This window comes from Neolamprologus brichardi, chromosome 7 (genome assembly GCF_056152115.1).
Source record: "Neolamprologus brichardi isolate AB-2024 chromosome 7, ASM5615211v1, whole genome shotgun sequence".
Lineage (NCBI taxonomy): Eukaryota > Metazoa > Chordata > Actinopteri > Cichliformes > Cichlidae > Neolamprologus > Neolamprologus brichardi.
Genome location: NC_142110.1, coordinates 10008495 through 10028302, shown reverse-complemented (window position 1 = coordinate 10028302; position 19808 = coordinate 10008495). Strand labels below are relative to the sequence as shown.

The 19808-nt window shown below is 38.9% G+C and overlaps 1 protein-coding gene across 7 annotated transcripts in view; it reads right to left on the bottom strand.

The window, feature by feature from the left end:
- The window catches only part of shank3a (SH3 and multiple ankyrin repeat domains 3a), a 167287-nt gene that overhangs the window by 89892 nt on the left and 57587 nt on the right, over positions 1–19808 (bottom strand). For all 7 annotated transcript variants that reach the window (XR_015719240.1, XM_087843066.1, XM_087843060.1 and 4 more), the window contains exons 4-7: positions 12946–13054; positions 12272–12423; positions 10139–10306; positions 4102–4218 (exon numbers count right to left, since the gene is read on the bottom strand). Coding sequence is in view for 6 of the 7 variants with exons in the window: in XM_087843066.1 (XP_087699192.1) it covers positions 4102–4218; positions 10139–10306; positions 12272–12423; positions 12946–13054 (546 nt within the window). In the remaining variant the exon portion in view is untranslated. The remainder of the gene's footprint in view (positions 1–4101; positions 4219–10138; positions 10307–12271; positions 12424–12945; positions 13055–19808) is intronic.

The following is a 19808-nucleotide window of genomic DNA, read 5'->3' as shown; positions in this document are numbered from 1 at the left end:
TTATCGATTCCAGTCGCCCCGAATGACGTCACCACGTTGCGGAGCGTCGCTTACCTGGCAGGAAACACGGTGCCTAAGCGGCTCAAATGCTCAAAAGTTTGGTTATACTTTACGAGAACGGATGGCAACACGGCAACTTGCAATACTTGCAAAGTAGATATTTCATTTAAAGGAGGAAACACTACGAATATGCAAAAGCATTTGCTCACAAAACACATGATGACCTTAAATGAATGTCGTGTTTTTAATTCCGCTCCGGACTCGTGAATCTCAACCCAGCAGCAGCGGTAACGTTTGCGTGTCCTCTCCCGTTAATGCGGCAGGTAAATAATCAACTAACAGTGCATATTCAGGGCTCTAGACCAGGGGTCGGCAACCTGCGGCTCTGGAGCCGCATGCGGCTCTTTTGTCCTTATACTGCGGCTCTGCGTGGTTTGGGAAAATAAATTAGAAGTATTTAGCTGAAGTGTATTTTATTTGTGTTTAGTTCTTTTTTTAACTTGTAGTTATAAATTGGAAAATTATGATTTTGAAATATAAAAATAAAATTATATTCTATTATTTTTTCATCGCTCAAAATAAGCGTCACACTCGCGGAAGCCAGTATACCCGCCGAAACGCCGTGCATTTATCGAGACTTTCGACCCCAGGTAGGCCAGTTATGGATCTTCGGATCCACATTATGTCGGCAGCTGTTCTCCACCGTGAACTATGTTAAAAACAAACACCGCTCATGCCTCACAGAGGACAGCTTACAGTCCTGCGTAAAGATGAAAGCCCCGATTCGCGCTGCAGACCACGCCCCACCACACACATTAACCAGGTAAAATACATATTTAGGCAGAATTTTGCAAATATCTATTTTTTTTCCAAACGGAATAGTGTTTTTTTTTCCAATTACTTTTTAAAAGTCAGGTCAAGGCTCCAAAAGCCCAAAGGCAATATAAGGGTGGCGGCTCACAACAGTTTTTGTTTGCTACATGGATCATTTTAGTTCAGCTGGGTGTCTTTCTTTTTGTTATATTTCTTTAAGAGTTCAAAATATGTTAATTACATAAATAAAATGTAATTTTCTCTGTAGCACTTCATGGATTTCATAAGCAACACACCTTAGTTGCTCTGTGGATTCTTTTAAAAAGCAGTTAAAAACTTTTCTGTTCAAACAAGCCTATTGTTGATCTACGTATTTTATATTCTTTACATTATTTACATTTGATCTTTTACATTGTGTATAATGTCTATTGATTGTATTGTTTATTTTAATATTTGTGTACAGCGCTTTGTGACTGCCTGTCTGTGAAAAGCGCTTAATAAATAAACTTTACTTACTTAATTTAGTTGTTCACACAAAGCATAAAGGTAAAAAAAAACAAAAACACTATATACAGTGTTATCTTCATTTTAGATTTCAAAAAGTATTTGCGGCTCCCAGTGTTTTCTTTTGCGTGGAAACCGGGTCCAAGTGGCTCTTTGGGTGTTAAAGGTTGCAGACCCCTGCTCTAGACTAACTTTTTGACATGGGCGCACCGGTACGCCTAACTTTAAAAATTTAGGCGTACTGGCACAAAAGTTAGGCTCACTCAAATTTTTCAACCGCATCGCTTAACACCGCAGTTTTACATGTGCACTTTCTTTGTGGGGGAAGTTCATACAGACAATATTCATTTCTAAATTATTAACTAACAAACTTGTGCTTAAAGTGCTTTGTCAATATTGTAGAAAATGTTAAACTTAATCATCATCTCGGCCTCCTCTGACGACCCGTTTGCTGCTGTCTGTTGCTGAAAGGCAGTGGGGAGAGGGGACATTTGGGCAGTGCATTTATTGCAGCATATAATGTGTTTCCTGGATACACTGTGCTTTTTCAGCATTCAAAGATTGATGGCACCGTGTCAGAGCACTGGCTCAATTTAGACAGCCTCAGACAGTCAGAAATATTATAATTCTGATCATTTATCAGTACTGATACATGTGAGACTTCATCAGAATTGTGAAAATCACAGCAGATGCCTTTGTGTGAAAGTAACTGAGAATAAAACACAGAAAAACATGAAGGAGATTTTCCTGGTCTGGTTTTTTATAGCAGATAACCTTAAAAATATTCTGCAATATTCTGCAATTTTGCATAATTTTAAGAAGTTTAAATTTCTTCAGTATTGAACAGCAGAAATTAGGCTTTCTTGTCCGAGGTCATTTAATTGAAAAAAGAAAAAAACAGCGCTGTAAACAACGGTAGACTGGTGGGTAATAAGCAAATGAATAATGCAGAAAACAGAGATTTGAGACGGGAAACTGTTCCTGAAGTACACACAGAGAGAGAGCTGTGCATGAAGTGTGATTTTTATCGTGGTGGAATCAAAACAGCAAAAGTCAGAGGGAATTCATGACGACATTGATCAAATGTGAAGCGTAGTTTGCTGCTTCTTTTGCTGCTGGCTCGGCGAATTTTGGTTGGAGAGAGACAAAACCTGCAGCTCAGAATCAGCGCAAAAAAGACGTAAACACAGAGTGGACCCGACGCATCAGAATCGCTAAACTCCGACAGCGTGTCCGTGTACGGGCCGTCGGGTGAGAAAGCCGAGAAAGACAAAGCTGATTCTGATGCGTCGGGTCCGCTCTGTGTTTACGTCTTTGTGTGGAATCCGTTAATGAATTGATATCGCTTTATTCAAGCTACTCACCTCTCTCTTCCACCTGCACTTTCAACTGAACCACGGCCAATCAGAGAGGTCCCGCCCCTGACTATCTCTGATTGGTTTAGTCCACGATAGGGGCATAATGTGTGTCTGTTGTTGACCACACGAGAGTTGCAGAGATTTTTTTTTGTTACCCGAACAGTTGGTCGCACAGGTGTTCTATCTTGTTCAAAGAGAAGATATAAAACAAAGCTAATCGACTTTAGTGTTCTCCTTTTTTAAAAATAAGAATCGATAAGAGAATCGATAAAGAATCGAATCGTTAAACAGAATCGAAAATGGAATCGGAATCGTGAAAATCTTATCAATACCCATCCCTAATCAGAGTATTCAAATCCTTCACCTTTTGCATGCTTTATGGTATTCAGCTGGTAGGGTACAGTATAGAAAAGGAGACCCTGTTTTTGTAAAGGTACCACAGTTCACACACTGGTAAATAAGGCACTGATCAGAGCAAGGATATATCTTATCCTTTGATTCTTCCACAAAGGCCTCAATAATTCGGAAAAAAGATTAAGCCTGGATCCTGCAGCATATTCCTAGACAAACCGAGTAGCTTAGAGAAAGGGTCACGGTCAAGGAGGCAACCAAAAACCCAGTAGTTGCCCTAAATGAGGTTTAGAAGTCATCTACAGAGACTGGGGCAGTTGAAAGGATAACAGAACTCTATCAATTAGTAAAAGGTCAAGACAACAATGAAATGGCTTCAGAACAAGTTTCTGACTGTGACTGGTGCAGCCAAAGGGCAAATGGAGCTTGAGAGGATCTGTCAGGAAGATTAAAATAAACTGACCAAATCCAGGTGTGTAAAGCCTGTAGAGGCTTAACCAAGAAGACTCAAGAATGCACTGGCTCCCAAGTGTCTGAAAAGATTTGAAATCCTTTGCAAATAGTTTTTCTTTTGTTTTATGCATATGTTTGTTTACTTCATCCTTATGGGTTATTGAGTATTTACCGATATAAAAAACATGACAATGAAGTCCAATAATGGATTGTGCTTAATGTGCACATGCTGGATTTCTCAGACCTACTTCACAGACAACAGATATACAGTGCAAGATTTTTAAGTTATTCCTAATAGAATATTTATGTATAATTTTAGTTTTTTTTGGACAACAAAAATCACTAGTCTAAAGTGTATTAAGAAAGCCAACACACTCAGCTGTGAAGCTAGGTCTGGTGCCTGCCATATAATGTAAATGCATCAAAGAGCCATTAACCACCATGTCCTTGATTTTTCACCCTGCTGCTGAATGTGACATTTCTCTACTGTACTGACACTAAACATCTACACTGGATGTAAACTGTAACGTACAGGGCTACAACACAAATGCAATTCCCTCTATTCTCCAAGCAAATAGTCCATAAATGTTATTTATGTTTTTCCTGAAACAAGTGTTTGTACCTGGTTGTAGAGCGCACACACGTGCAGAGCCGTGTTTCCAGATGCATTTTGAGCACTCATGTCGGCTCCATAGAATAGCAGGTGTTCCAAATGCTGCACATGGCCATAGCGACATGCCTGAAAGGACAGAGATAAAACGTTTACACTAACAGAGTCAAAAAGAAGTAAACGTGGTCTCTGGGAAAAGAATGCAAATTAGTGGGATAACATATATGTAGGGAAATGAAATGTTTTAAAGAATGACAAAGTGGCCAGTCCAGAAATGAACCACAGATGCAATCTGCATTTGCAACTTAGCCAAATAAGTAAATTAGTCAATTTTCAGGTCTTAAGGTTCATCAAGAGCCAAAGGGCAATAATCGCTGTGTTAAAATACTGTTTCTGGTCTGACTTGTTAATTGGGGTGTCACTAACTAAAGCACACCATCCATTTTTGTTCAACTGCCAAATAGTCCAAAATAACAGGCAAATGTACCAATTTCACCAACAAGGTAACAGAGACTTGTTGCTTGTTAAATGCCCCATCACCCAGGTGGTGCAGGTGGTGGGAGACAGAAGGACTCTGGCCAAAATAACATCTCTGATGGACAGAGTCTCCCACCCCATGCATGTAGATGTTGCTGAACTGCAGAGCTCCTTCAGTGACAGACTGCTGCATCCTCGATGCATGAAGGAGCGTTTCTGCAGGTCCTTCCTCCCTGCAGCTGTCAGACTGTACAATCTGAACTGCTCCCAACAAACATAGATGTTTACATCAATGCTGTAACTGCAATAAGTTAGTTAATTAACCAATTCGCACTACAACCTGGTTTGCCTCTTACCTGTAATTATTTTTATTTAATTTAATAACTGTACAGTACTCTTTGTTTATAGTAACCATTGTCCTTAATGTAAATATGTAAGAAAAATTGTGTATGTTTCTGTTCCGTGTCCTGTGTACTGTTTGTTTGTATATTTGTCTTTTTGGCTGCTGTTACAACCAAATTTCCCCTTGTGGGACAATTAAAGGATTATTCTATTCTCTATTCTACCCCTGCAAGGACCTGGTATAAGCCAAGAAAAATCTCTCTTTAAAAGGGCCAAATTAATATAATGTAACCTTAATCTTTTCTTCATCACAACATACAACTGTATACTGGAATAGTTTGAATTTATCATAATCATAATACAAAGAGAAGCCAACATATCTTTCTATGTCTTTATACAGATTATCTAAATGGTTGAAAGCTAATCTTCAGACCATGCTTTTCCTTGAGCTAATTCCTTTCTAAAAAATATTCTCACCTATGCTAACGGTTTCTAAACAGAAGAGGAAATCTTATTTGTATCACCTAAGGCTAAATGAAATCTGTGAAGCTCTTCTGGCAAGAGTTGTGCCTTTTCCTACTTTTTCTGCTTCTTGTTTCACATAACTGTGAGCAATAAACTTTTCATCTAATCTCTATCTTTTCCTTCTTCTTTTTTGTCTCCAAATCTGCGGTTTGTGCGCCTTACTGACAAAGAGGTACACGATTCTCCCCAGCAATTGTTCTCTCACTTCTGTATTCTGTCTCGCTAACAGTGTGTGACAGCAGTGCGAATGTGCACAAATGATTCTGGGATTGTTGTTGGTTATCAGCCCTTTTGCAGTGTATCGTATTGTACACAATACATGCCCAAGGAATGCTAATGCTCGGAAGGGCACAGAGAAGGGGAGAGATGTGGAAGGAGAGTTAAAATGAAAGGATTGGAGTAAAAGTGTGATGGACTGGAGAATTCTTAGATTTACTTTATTTTCGGGTAATAGTGAAAACATACATAAGAACAAATAACTGCAAAAGCATCTTTGCTCTCTTTTTCTAAAACTGTCCCTTTTCAAAGAAAAAAACCCTCTATATTTTCAGCAAAGAGACTTCCTGGGTGATTTCACTAAACTCTTTTACACAATCTTGTCATGAATTGCTTTTTAACACCACTTCCTTAAAAGGTAAGTAGGTGTGTGTTGGTGAGATGTGGTTATTAGCATAATCTGCACTAAAGTTGCTTTGTGGATGTCTTTCTTGGGCTGCGTGGCCAGGCCCCGGAAGGCCATACGCAAAACCACAGATGCAGTAAAACAATAAAAAGTTTATTCTAAATTCATTCAAGCGTCCTTGGGTAAAATATGGAAGTTTCTCTGCTGTAATTGGTGTGTCAGTGTTTGTGTGAACGGCTGAAAGAAAAGTGCATGATAAAGAGCTTTGTACAAGCAGTATGCTTGAGAAGTAAGTAAGTGTAGACTGTTTTGACATTTCACTACAGAAATGTAAAGGCTGAGTGAATACCATAAAATCTCTTAAACAGCATCTAGATATCCCTTCGCGTACGAGGCCTTTTCGTCTTTCCAGTACAGCGAGCTTCCTTTGAGCTGACATGTTCAATAAAACCCTCACAAACACAAAGGCTGGTTTAGTTCACAAATAACTTTTACGTTTTGTTTAAGACTTTTATTAATTTTCATTATTATTCTTGGAAACAAAGTTCACTTTAACTAATCTCTGCAATCAAAAACAAATTAAGAATGTTTGATCTTGCTCATAATAACTTCCAAGTATAAATAATTGCAAGACCTTGAGATCAAACACACTTGAGCGATGTTGTCTAAGTAACTATGGAGAAAAAGAAAAACAGACAGATGAAGGTGAAATTCATGTCAACATGTAATAAAAAAGGTTTGTGTGGGAGACAGGCAAACAGATACTGACATGATCCACGCCTCTCTTGGTCCTAACTTCAAAATTCTTATTATATTCTAAACTCTATTATATCTAAAATTATAGAATATTTTGTGGGGGTTATTTCTACTAATTTTAAGCAGGTAGTAAATACAGTAAAAAAAAAAAATACTGTTGAAATACTAAAAGTATCCATAAATGACTCAATGTGTATTTACAGCCACTTTAGGTTGGTAATAACTCAGACACAACTGCATATTTTCTAGGAAAGTAAGCAACAAGTGGTTAAAAGCACTTCGCCTATTAATTTAAGCAACCTTACTAATTTTTTCATGGGCTTTCTTGGCCAAAACCTAAGTTTAATAATGTGCTTTCTATAAATTAGGCTATTACTTTCCAGGTCTTCTTATACAGTTATTGTTCATGGCTATACTCTTTTATAAAAGGTCTACAATCAGACTCAGTAAGTCTTTCCACCTGTGTACTCTTTACACGTGCTTTGGAAGAGGTATATTCATCATTAAAACAAGTAGAAAAACAAAATCAGCACCATGGACAGTTTCAGGAGGGAGGGAAGTAGGTGCAAAATATGACATGAACTTCTCCATAAAGCGAGCAAGATATTTGTGTACATAAGTATATGTGCATAATACTTCAATATAACTGCGGTAATGACTGTCCCAAACAATTGGAAGCACAAATTCTACAGGTCCTGAGCCTCAGTTATGTATAAACAGTAGCTCAGTTTGCTTTTTGTTATTTTCGGAGGCAATCTGTGCTCAGAGATTTCTGTTGACACTCCTGCAGATTATTTGCGCACCGGGAGACACACTTCATAAAACTCAGATTGATCTCCCCTCTCACCAGCTTTCCCAGTGTGCCCTACTACAGTTATTTGTTGACTCACATTCGCACCCACTTCACACATATGTTGGTGAGTCGTCCAGAGGTGACATAAGAGCCTGGACCTGTCTAACATTATGTGGACAATTTACGCTGGCTATACAACAGTGGTGATTAGCCAAAACCTCTAACGTACAGGTCTCATGCCTTTTTGATAGTATATACTAGTGCTGTCAAAATTAATGTGTTAACGTAATTATCCGCCATTACGGTCAACGCGATTACAATGTCCAAGTAGAGTTAGCCTCGCACATGCGCAAATGGGCAGTAGATCTGGCAGTGATGGGCAGCTGAAACAATCAACTCAATATGGAAGATGATAAATGCACATTTGCCCTATCGATGGGAAACTTGAATATTAAAAAAATAACAAGACAGAACAGTCAACCGACATAAAGCACACGTTAGTCGGGATTGCTGCTCGGACTTTGGCTAACGTGTCAGCCAGCTTGCCACAAACCACTCACGGAGCATTGGGGACTCAGTAAGTCTATCTCTGACATATTGACTGACACAATTGCCAAGTGGATTGCAACAAAATACTGACCTATTAATTATTGTTGAGAATACGCGCTTTAAAAAGCTTTGGTTTCAAGGACTTGAAGCGCCTCCCCAAGAGTGACAGAGAGAGAGTGGATAAATTTTGTTAACATGAATGTTCAAGATGTTCAATAAACATGTTAAGTGCGTATATTTTCCCTTTTTCCTCGAGTCTGTTATGCAAAATGAAATTAGATTAATATAGAATAAAAATCAAGGATATTTAATCAGAATCAGAGAGAATTTATTTATTAATTAAGATACAACAGAGCAGCATGATGTTAAAAATAAGGACAGGGCATAAACAGGCAATAATAATGGGATTTAAAATAAAATACTTAAAATATACAGTATACACACAGTTTTAAAATTACATTGACTGAATACATGAGTAAATAATTGGAAGTGACTAAAGGTGAATAAAGTGTCGACAGAATAAAAATATTAATTGTGATTTAATTGTGATCAATCAAAATTAATCCACTGTAACCCTGTGATGAATCTGATTAAACATTTTAATTGTTTGACAGCACTAATATATGTTATATATTAGTGTATACTTACCTATTAGTATATAGGTTTTTTAAAAAGATGTATTTCACAGGAGAGAACCTGTGTTAAAAGATTCAAGAAATCTATTCAAATTCTCTTTGAATTTAAGGATACATTCTTTGTGTTTATTCTGCATTTACTTTATTATATTGCATAAATGTCAGTTACAAGCTTAAATATAAAGTTGAAAAAATGTAATTGCAACCAGGCTATTGATCAAGTAATTGCGTTTAATCGCGATTAATTACAGAAAATTGTGAGATTAATTAGATAATTTTTTTAATCTATTGACAGTGCTGGTATATACCTAATACAATGCTTTTGTTAAACTGATTTTGTATAAAGAGTCACAGGTTTTCAAAACTATAAAATAGTCTGTACACAGTCCTACAATGTTATCTGTGTGTATGTGTGTGCATGCAAGTGCGCATGTCTGAGCAGAACAGTTTAAGTCCAAAACCATTACAGTGAAGACACTTTCTGTCCTGAAGATTTCAAAGAGAGGTTTAAGGCTTAAGATTCAGCTATTTGGCTGTGGTTAATTTGGTTTAGGGTAAACATGTGGTTTGGGTTAGGGCAATGGTTCCCAAACTCTTTTTGCTAGGCCCCCCTTTGTTTTACAAGATATACATACATTTTACATATACACAGGCAGTTACTGTCCCTCTATTTAGAAAAGCAGAGGTGTCACGGTGTAATTATTTTACCTGTAGTTGTTTTTTTCCCCCTGTGTAATAATATTCAACATTGTTATCAATACATTTTTCAAAAAATGCCTCTCTGTGCAAAATGGGCTTAAACACATAAACAGCTGTAGGATACTGTTTGTCCGTGGTTTGAACCGGGGGAACAAATCGTGGCAGGATCAGCCTGATATTATTTGTATCCCGCTGTAACTTTACTGTATAAAGAGCTAACATCTCCAAAATGTCAGGAGTAGTTAGTCATTACAACAAGTGTTTGTGAACTAAAAATCAAGAATGTGGGATACTGTTTGTCCGTGATTTGAAGAGCCCAGCACGTGCTCCCGACGAAGGGAAAACCAATTATGCAGGGGAGACCTACCTTGGCACTTGTGCAGGTGAAACCAAAGGGCAGACATGCTTCACCATATTTTCTAGTCTTTGGCTTCTTAGAATGAAGTTGGTTCGGAAACATATTCAGCTATGCTTCATCTCCTGCTCTGCGTTTCTGTAGGCACCCCGTGCTAGCAGTGTCCAAGCATTTTGTCCCCCCCCCCCCCCTTTTCATACCGCCCCCCCCACCCCCCACCCCGCCATGGCTCTGCCCCCCCCCCACCACTTTGGGAAGGTCTGGGTTAGGGTAATGTGTGTATTACTGTGTATTACCTGGTGTATCTCCTGCCAGCCATTCTCATCCACACAGCCGACCTGTGCATGATCGTGCAGCAGCAGCTCACAGCAGTAGGGATCTCCTCCTACCATCGAACTGTGGTAGAGAGGAGTTAGCCCCCTGCTGTCTTTATAGTCAGGAGATGCACCCAAGTCCAACAGCGTCTAGTGGGAAAAGAGGCAAGTTTAAGGTTTTAAGTCACCAGTTTTGGTTGAATTTTCACAGTGAAATGGGAAGATAAAAGAGACCTTTGCATGGATGAATGACAATAACCAAAAATGCTAACTAAGAATTAAAGTATAAGTTAATGTTTACACTTACTAGTTAAAGATACAAGATAAAAGCTATTTTAAAGTTGTCTTCTACTGCTGTTATGACGCTAAGAATATCAGCATTAGGGCTGCCACAAACGATTATTTTGATAGTCGACTAGGCACCGATTATTTTTGCATTAGTCGACTAATCAGATCATGCATCCATTGAACGTAAAACGTACAGCTTATTGCACCAGCATGCATCTGCTCTTATATAACTATCATTAGCTTACAGCTTTAAGTGTTTGAGGTATGTGCTAACTAAAAATAAAGATGATAGTTTATTCAATTTTAATGAAGTTTGCAGATTGTTTAGGTGATGTTTAATAAACTCAGCCGTCTGCTCCTTGCTATCTAAAATATAACAGGACACCGGAGTATATTCTCGAGCATCTCACACTTCTGATAATCAGTTGTCTGCTTGACATTTATTCAGCTGTGTAAAAACTATAACTTTAATCTCAGCCAAACCGATTTACTCAGGAACAAATAAAATACTAAAAAAGCCAAACAATAACATTTTAAGTTATCTAAGTGACTTATATTACATGTTTAACCTGAGTAGCGAAAGATGGCGGTGGTTTGAAAACGATTTGCCCATCGGGTCTAGTGAGCCTTGCCCCCGGCTAGCTATCGAGCTAGTGGGTAACAGAAGTCTCCGAAAACGTCGGAGTGCTTTTGAAAATATGTGGTGTCTTGATAAACTGAGCAGATATTTGAGGTTTACACAGATACATTCTCGTCTGAAAATATATTAAACGTTTATTTTGTGACCCAGAAAGAATAATAACAGTAACATTAAAACTAACTAGCTGCCGCCATTGTTGGAAACTGAGCTGGGCCGCGCTATGAATTCTGGGACACAGCTTCTTCTTCTTCGGGGTTTAACGGCAGCTGGCATCCTTGTACATGCAGTGCTGCCATCTTCTGTTTCAGTCCGTTATTACACTTATAAATCCTACTACTTATTCCTGCATCTTTTGGGATCTTACAAAGCTTCAAACGACGCGTCGACGACGATTTTGATAGTCGACGTAATTGTGACTAGTTGACTAATCGTGGCAGCCCTAATCAGCATCCTCCTTCCCTCCCACTTATTTTCCTTCCAATTCTTGAATTCTGTCACCCTAAAGGTCTCACATAATTCCATCCATCCATCCTTTTAAATGCTTTATCCAATTTGGTGTTGTGGGAGGGATGAAGCTGTCATAGGCTGAGAGATGAGGCACACACTGGACAGGCTGCCAGTTCTTTATACTGTTTAACATTAAATTTATAATTCTTGTGTGTTCAAATGCTGAACCTTGCATGGTCAGGCACCTGTTTATGTTAAAGAGCTACTGTAGGCTTATAATAGAAAGCCAGTAGAAAGCTGACATCATCCAATCAAGGCTTGTTGAGAGGCTCAGGAAAAAGCTGGCAGTACTTTTTAGGCTGTAGCTACTGCAATTTGTAACTCTCTCCTTTTGGATCTTTAGGATCATTCAATACCATAACTGTGGTATCAAAAGTGGAAATAACTCATTCCAGTTTCAACAGTTCAGTTTCAACAGGAAACATGACTCACACAACCCATTTCATTTGGGTTACAAGCCTCCTCAAACCAGACACATGCAAGGCCATTCAGTGATTCAGTGATTATGTCAGCATATTCAAAGTTCAATCTCACACATTTAGTAAGTGCCCTCTGTGCTCGATAGCTCAAGCACCTGCTGCCAGACATTACCTGCCCGTACATTCTCCTTTTCTAGACGGGGAGTTTGCATGAATGTGTTTGAGCCGGCTGAACTGTATATACGTGTGAAATGTGCTCACTATAAGTGCTGTATGGTTTTTGCTGCGCACGGCCTTGTGCAGAGCAGTAATCCCATCTTTTGTTCTGAAGTCCAGATGTGCCCCTCCACTTTTCAGCACCTTGATGAGCTCTGCACAGCTCTCCAGCTGTGCTGCTAGCGTTAGAGGACATTCTGCAAGCACAAGGAAGCAAAGAACACTTTTGAAAACTCAGCATATTTCCACTGACATTATTGTGCATTCTTCCCCCGAAACATCCACCACTTGAATTGCTGAATTTTTTTTGGGACAAAATTGTCTGTGGCTTTACATTTTCAATGACTCTGCAGTTGGATCACTGCCTTTTTCAGTCGAGATTGTCACCCTCCTGTCTGCTGGCTGCTTCCAGTTGGTGTTAAATCAGCCTATTCTCATGTTTCCCTCACTTCGCAGCTCATCTGCTACACTACAGGTCACCCAGCATTGAAATCCCCTTTATGACTGGACAAACATTTGCATATACATGAGGAGATTAGCAAAGAGAGTAATCCAGCTTTACCCGCTATGCAGAAGGCTTATTTCAGAAAATCCATATATGGTCATTTGTGATGAAGACAGAAGGAGAGAAAAGACAAATCAAGGATGGAGAAAAACAATCGTCAACAGTAAGTAAACTCAAGTATGGCAGGGATGGAAATCTTAGCAGACTTGCTCACCTCCTGTGTCTGGGTCATGAAAGTTAGGGTCCAGGCCTTTTTCCAGGAACCTTGAGACCTTTTCAATGTTCCTCTGCTGCACATACTCCATGAATTTCTTCAGGTTTGCCTAATGGAGGGAGACAAGGGAACGGGGAGTAGGGGAAGAGGAGGAAGAAACAGCTGTGATTGGATGATGTCAGACTCCTGTGGATGGGGATGTTTAATAATGCAGTCCAGAGATGAAAGCTGAAGTCATTGCTTTCTGTGTTTGAAGGTTTTATTTCTGTTCAGTCATGGCAAGCTAATGGAACATGTTCAGAAGATACGGTATATAAGCTATTATAGGACAGACCAAAAAAAGAAATGGACAGAGCTGCAAAACAGCACTGAAAGGGAGAGTTTTCCTTTGGAGATTAGCGGCAAGAAAATGAGATCCTGAGGCTAACATCATATTTTGAGTTCAGATGTAATGGTTATAACACACACACACACACACACACACACACACACACACACACAACAATGGCTCTACAATTAATGTTTAAAACCACTTTCATAAAACAAGCACACAGTCAGAAGCACAAGCTCACATGTAAATCAGATCCACTCTAAAATACACAGACACACACATGCACACAAAACACTTAATTTCCTTTGTGACTTATGATTAAAAATATTCATCACCTTTACCAATACGAGTGCAAGCCTGTAGAGTATAAAGCGAGAAATAAAGCTGTGAGCAAGGCACCAGTGCTAACACTTCATAATAGATTAAAATAGTCTGACGAATCAGCGCAACAATAAATCTGAAAAGCAAAAGTGAAGCCTAGAATTGTACCAATGAGAATGTACTGTACTTACAGAAGAGAAAATGAATTATTGAGAGAAATTGACCAAACGAAATTTTAATACTGAACACATAATCTGTCAATAAAAAACATGGATGATTGCCTAATATCATCTCCAGGATGTAATTATAAAATATCTGCAGCATCCCAAATGAGATTTACAGAGAACTTTCATTACTCCTTCATTCTCTCAAGGTCTTCCAGTTTCTCTCATTACATAATATCCGCATGTGCTAAAGCCTCGAGACTCATAAACTCATTACATTTCACACAACTTAATGAAGACATGTAACGCAACAAATTTAAACGCGCGCTCACCAACACGAGCACTCACACGCAGTAACGAGAGCAAAAAGCAGCAGCCATTTGACACTCACCATGTGCAGCATCATATACTGTTTATCCCACGCTCTGAAAGTCACACGATACAACACCTTCCAAAATTTCACATCACACACCTCCTTTCTCTTCTCACCAAGTCATCTGCAACCCGCTTGCCTCTACAAGCCCGTGCCTTGTAGACAGACACCACTGACATGCTGTGAGCAGCTGCCGACTGCTACTCTCACTATCTCCAAGTCAAACTGAGAGAAATTCACTTTGGCTTTTCCCTTTTTTTTTTTCTTTTTACAACGTTCAGAGAGGCAGTTGTTATGGTGATGGGATACAAAGACAGCTCTAGCAGCCAATGTACACGAGTGGGAATAGCATTGAGGTTGGGTTTGTGAATGTGTACGAACGAGTGTGGTTGTGTGTCCTGCATAAAAACCTAGGATAATGCCTTGAAGAGGCTCAGAGATGATTTGCCAGTGATCAGCTGGATCTGATGTGTGTTTTATTGCCTGTTGAACAGAAGACAGACAAAAAGCCTGGATAATGATTTATTTGCTTTGGTGAAGGTCTTAATGAACTCTTTATATTCTTCTCCCTTTTGCTGTCTTTCTGTCAGTGTTACACACAAAGAAGGATGCACACTTCTTTATTTTCCATGTCATCTCGACATGCTGACGTTTGACTAAAAATTCTGAAAATAATTAAAATGGTGACAGTCTGTCATACATCAAATTAAAACGCCAAACCGCTGCGACTAAACTCAGCATGCTTTACCTGTAAGGCCAGTAATTTGCCATAATACTAACGAAAATACATTTGAATAATCTCTACCTTGAAAACAAAGGTCAAAAGATTTTGTTCGGTTATTCCAAAATATCTGTTAAATATCAAACAGACAGTTTATTTACATCCCAACCAGATTAGCGTGACTTGGTCTACAAATCTATCATAATGAAGTGAAATGATGAAATGACATGGCTTGCTAATGTTAACTGAGTGCCACAACTAAACAAGCATAAAGGTAAAGAAAAAAAGTAGGCAAGACAGATTTACAGTACAGCTCGACCAAAAATACTCCACAAATCATCCTGATTTTATCTTTGGGCCGGATAAAAAAAAAAAAATCAAACTTTAATCTCTGCACCTCTTTTATGTCTCCTCCTTTAGATGTTGCAATTCTCTTTCTTCCCGAATAAGTTAAAAACTTCCTGTCATGTTTCCAGCTTGAACAAAATACTGAAGAAAAGACTTCAGTGGGCTCAAGGAGAGCATTCATCAATTTACTTCAACCATTTGTGCACTGATTATTACCTATTACTTTTACTAGGAACCACTTAACAGTAGATAAGTCTATCGTCTACATTTTTACTTCATTATGCAAGATTGTGCATATACACAGAGCAGACTGGCACATGAAATAAGAGTCTCCTCCGTAGTAGTGTGTTCACATTTCATTCAATCATTTGCCAAGGCTCATTTACACATTACTGAGTCACTGGTTATCATTGATCCAGTCTTAGATATAGTATTCTTTCCATTGTTTTACAGAAAGAACAATAGTGGAAAAATCTAAATTTAATACTCAACATACAAACAATGAAAAAAACAGAAAAATCAGCAAATGAGAGAGAGAGAAAGAGAGCAATGGCGAATAAGAAAGCACAGGCAGATGAGTGAGGCAGATTTCCAAAAGAAGGATTGAAAGAGAGAAAGCTACAAGAAGATAGAGAGGCCTGCTATGATGTATGGTTCGGAGATGGAGGGACTGACAAAATCCAGGAGTTGAGTATGATAAGATTTGTAAGAGTTATATAATTTATAAGAGTAAGATAAGACCCATATAAGATATATGGGTCTCGGACGCAGCGTTTTTGAGTTTATTCTGCATTTTTAGGCTTCTCATGCTAGGTTGTTGTTATTAATTCTTGTGTTGTCATGTCTGCGTCTCCATGTTTCCTGTTTTATTTTGAAAGAGTCTTTTGTTCTTTGCTCACTGTATCTAGTTTCCCTTCCCGCGTCAAGTCATTATGTTAATTTCTGCTGTTTCCCCACGTGTTCCCACTTTCCCTGATCACGTCCTGTTTTCTGTGTTTCATTGTCAGGTCGTCTGTTATTCCAGCCACAATTTTCATAGTTTATCAGTGTGTTCACAGTTTTTTCATAGTTTGCCACAGTTTTCATGGTTTTTGCTGCTTTCAGCCAAAATAAAGGCTCCTGAAACTCCTCTCTCCGCATCTGCTTTTGGGCCCTGTTCACAACACCGGCGTACCCCGCCGTGACAGTATCATAGGACTGATCAGGTTGAGCAGTTTGGAAAAAAGGCTGAGATGGTTTGGACACATTTGGAGGGACAAAGGATGTTGATATGGAGTTGCATAAAATATTCTTGGATGTACTGAAGGAGGATAACAGCAGGCTGGTGTGACAGAAGAGGATGATGGGGATAGAGTGAGATAGAGGGAGATGATCGACTTCGATGACACCTAAAGTGAGTAGGAGAAGAAAAAGAAGGCAAAGAAGAAGAAGCAGTAAATCTGCACACAGTCTGTACACATTTTTTGTTCTCGGCTTGCTTTGCTCATATAAACATCCTTACAGTTCCACAGTTTGCAATCTCAAGAGATATCACCCGAACTGAGCAAAAACATGCACGGTCACATCCCTGCATGCATCAGCTTTACTCATGAGAGAATGAGCAACAACATCACAGTAACCTCTGTCCCTACATAGGAAAGGTAATCCCAGCAAAGAGAAGCACTGAGAGAACAAATTGCATTATTCTGCTCTGCTTCAGCCACACATAGGCCACACATACATACTGTTTCAATGACAGGAATTTTAAAATGTGTTATTTCAAAGTTTCTGCAGCACAAAACGGCTAAACATATTTTCTGTAAGTAGTTACTGTAAGTGTCATTAGAATACCTCATGTTGCAAAATGAGTACATGCTAGTTTTTTATGTGGAATATGTGTCTTGAGCTTTGACTTGAACTTTCAAAATAAGACAAATGATCAAAGCGGATTTTGTGCATACACTATTACAATAGTGATGAAGCACCCTGCTGTGTTGGATCAAGAAAAAAGAGAATGAGAGAGAGGGTCAGGCAGGAAGAACTGAATGGCAGTATCTATAATCTATGGCAATTTACCAGCTCAATAAATCAAGAATATATCCTCTTGTTCCTGCTTGAGGCTTGGTAATAAGTTGGTAATAAGGGCAGCGTTCTTATTCTTGAACCCACAACGTTTAACATCTATGAAGTGGAGGGATTTGTCCCTGATTAATTGAGGATTCTGAAAACTGTAACTGAAAACCTATTCAAAGGTGACTTTGAATAGGGTCACGAATCAGTGGCAAGCAGTGAGTGGAAGAGCTACTCCAGCTGGCAAGAGAAGAGAGGATAAAGGTTTCTTCTTTTACTTCAGTACCCTGAAGAGTTTCTTGTCTCTTCCACCACTAAAGAGGGATTATCTGCCACTACTTCATAAAAGCCAGGGTAGAAGGCCAGAAATTATAGAGACAACACAAATCCCCCAGTGCAGCTATTTTCTCTTGGTCTTTTGCTCCCCTTTCATAAAAGATTTTTCATAACTTCACACAAAGAGACGCGGACACTTCATGTCCTATTTAATAGCACATATACACTCAGGTTTAAACAGAACCCAGAGATGAGCCACAAATAAAGAAATCATACACAGCTACAGGAAGTGTGTCAGACACTGTCGCTGCCCCATATTTACACTCATTACCACATGGCTACATAGCCCCTGGTCCCACAGCTGGCCAACAGTACGCTTTGCCATGGGTGAGTGATAATTGCAGTGCTCGCTAACATGATACATGTTCAGGAGCATCATATGCTTCTCTAATCTGAGCTGGCTCATAAAATACACACATGCTTTAGGCTGTCATAACTTCTTGGACAATAACTGCAGTAAGAACCACCACACTGGTGTGGTAATGGAGAACCTCTAGGGTCTGGCCTACACATTACGGAAGAACATAGGCCCACTATAGATATGGAAGGAATCCTTCACCCAACATAGAACCAGCTGACACGGCTAGCTATGTAAAGACGGGCATATGGTATGATATAATCCCTATATTTGGCAACAAAGACCGTAAAAAATGTTACTGAGCTTACTGTTGGCACAACACAACTGACTCATATGTGGTTACACTTCAACTTATCAGGTGTAGACTGTCATCAGGGAGCTGTCAGACATATTCAGTATGACAGCGATGCAGAAAACATTTATGACTGTGAGTGATAGTCTGACAAACCTGAACCAACACTGTCACTGTAGATTCTCAGCAAAACAGCTGACGCTCAATTTGATTTAATTACTGGTAAGTGCCTTTTTAATATATAAACATCATATCTATGAAATCCCTCCAATGTGAATAGCACAGAAGTACAAAAAAAATGCTGTCTATGCTTTATTATGTGAAATAGATGTACTTAATATGTTTTTAGCACCAGCAGTCAACCATTAAAAAGGGAAAACTGTCTTTTTCTTGTGTAGCCACATCAGCAAACACAGACAGCCTTATCTGGCAAAGAGAGTTCCCGATTACGCCGATCTACTCTTTGTTGACAGCCACTTATATAAAGGCTAGAGCAAGAGCAAGCAGGCCTTGACCCCTGTCTCCCAGATGCTTTGTACAGAGTGCTGCAGGGGCACTGCATTTTAATTAGACACAGCAACTGACTAAGACACAACTCCCTGTTAAATACATGCAGAACGGTTTCTGCATCATGCAGTTACATTTTGTAGCTCATGCAGATTTTAAAAGCAATAAGAAAGGAGTTAGTATCAATTTCATGAAAAAAAACACAGTAAAACAGAAATAACAGTGTTAATTAAAAAATACAAATGATTAAGCCTCAGAGGAGTGCATGCTGAGAGTAAGACTAAAAAGTACTGGTTAGGACTGGATTTCATTTCGTTGTGAAAAGGAGGTGTATTCAGTGGCAGATAACACAAAAGTAGGTTTTACTTTGATAATAAACAGTGCCAAGATGAGTCATGAAGGAATTAATAAAAAAAAAAAAACAAGACTGTCTACTTTAAAGACAGGACAAGGTACGACTGATTAATAAAGAAAGCAGGAGGAGAGAGGGTTTAAAAAATAAGGAGGAGAAACTGTAACCACATCATTAAAAAGCTAATGCAGTTGAAAAACATGAGCTTTGTTTCCCATGTAGTGCAATATATTTTATTCTGTATATATATTTCATTATTTTATATACACATACGCATATAATTTATTGCTGTTTGCTTTTCTTTTAGCACCGATGTGGGACAGTGATTCCATTTCATTGTTTGATTGGTTTTTTTTGTAAAGAGTAGACCTCAGGTCTTTGGCAAAACCACAAAGCAGGCAAAGAGGAGGCGGTATGATGATGCAGCCACTGGTGGACTGAATCTTCCATTTGATTCAAGCTCAGTATCAAAACAGAGGCTCCTCTTTTTTAAAGCTCTATTCACAAGAAGGAGGGAAAAAAAGCGGTTTAATGGTTTAACTAGTTTTACTTGTCAGTTTATTCCATAATTCATGAATTTACTGCAGAGTATGAAGGTCTAGAAGCAGGTTCCCATTAAAAATGCAACACAATGAAGTTGCATGGAAGAAAGACAAGAAAAATGGGGTCACGTGAGGGGGAGGAATGGGAAGAAAGACAGAAGCACAAAAC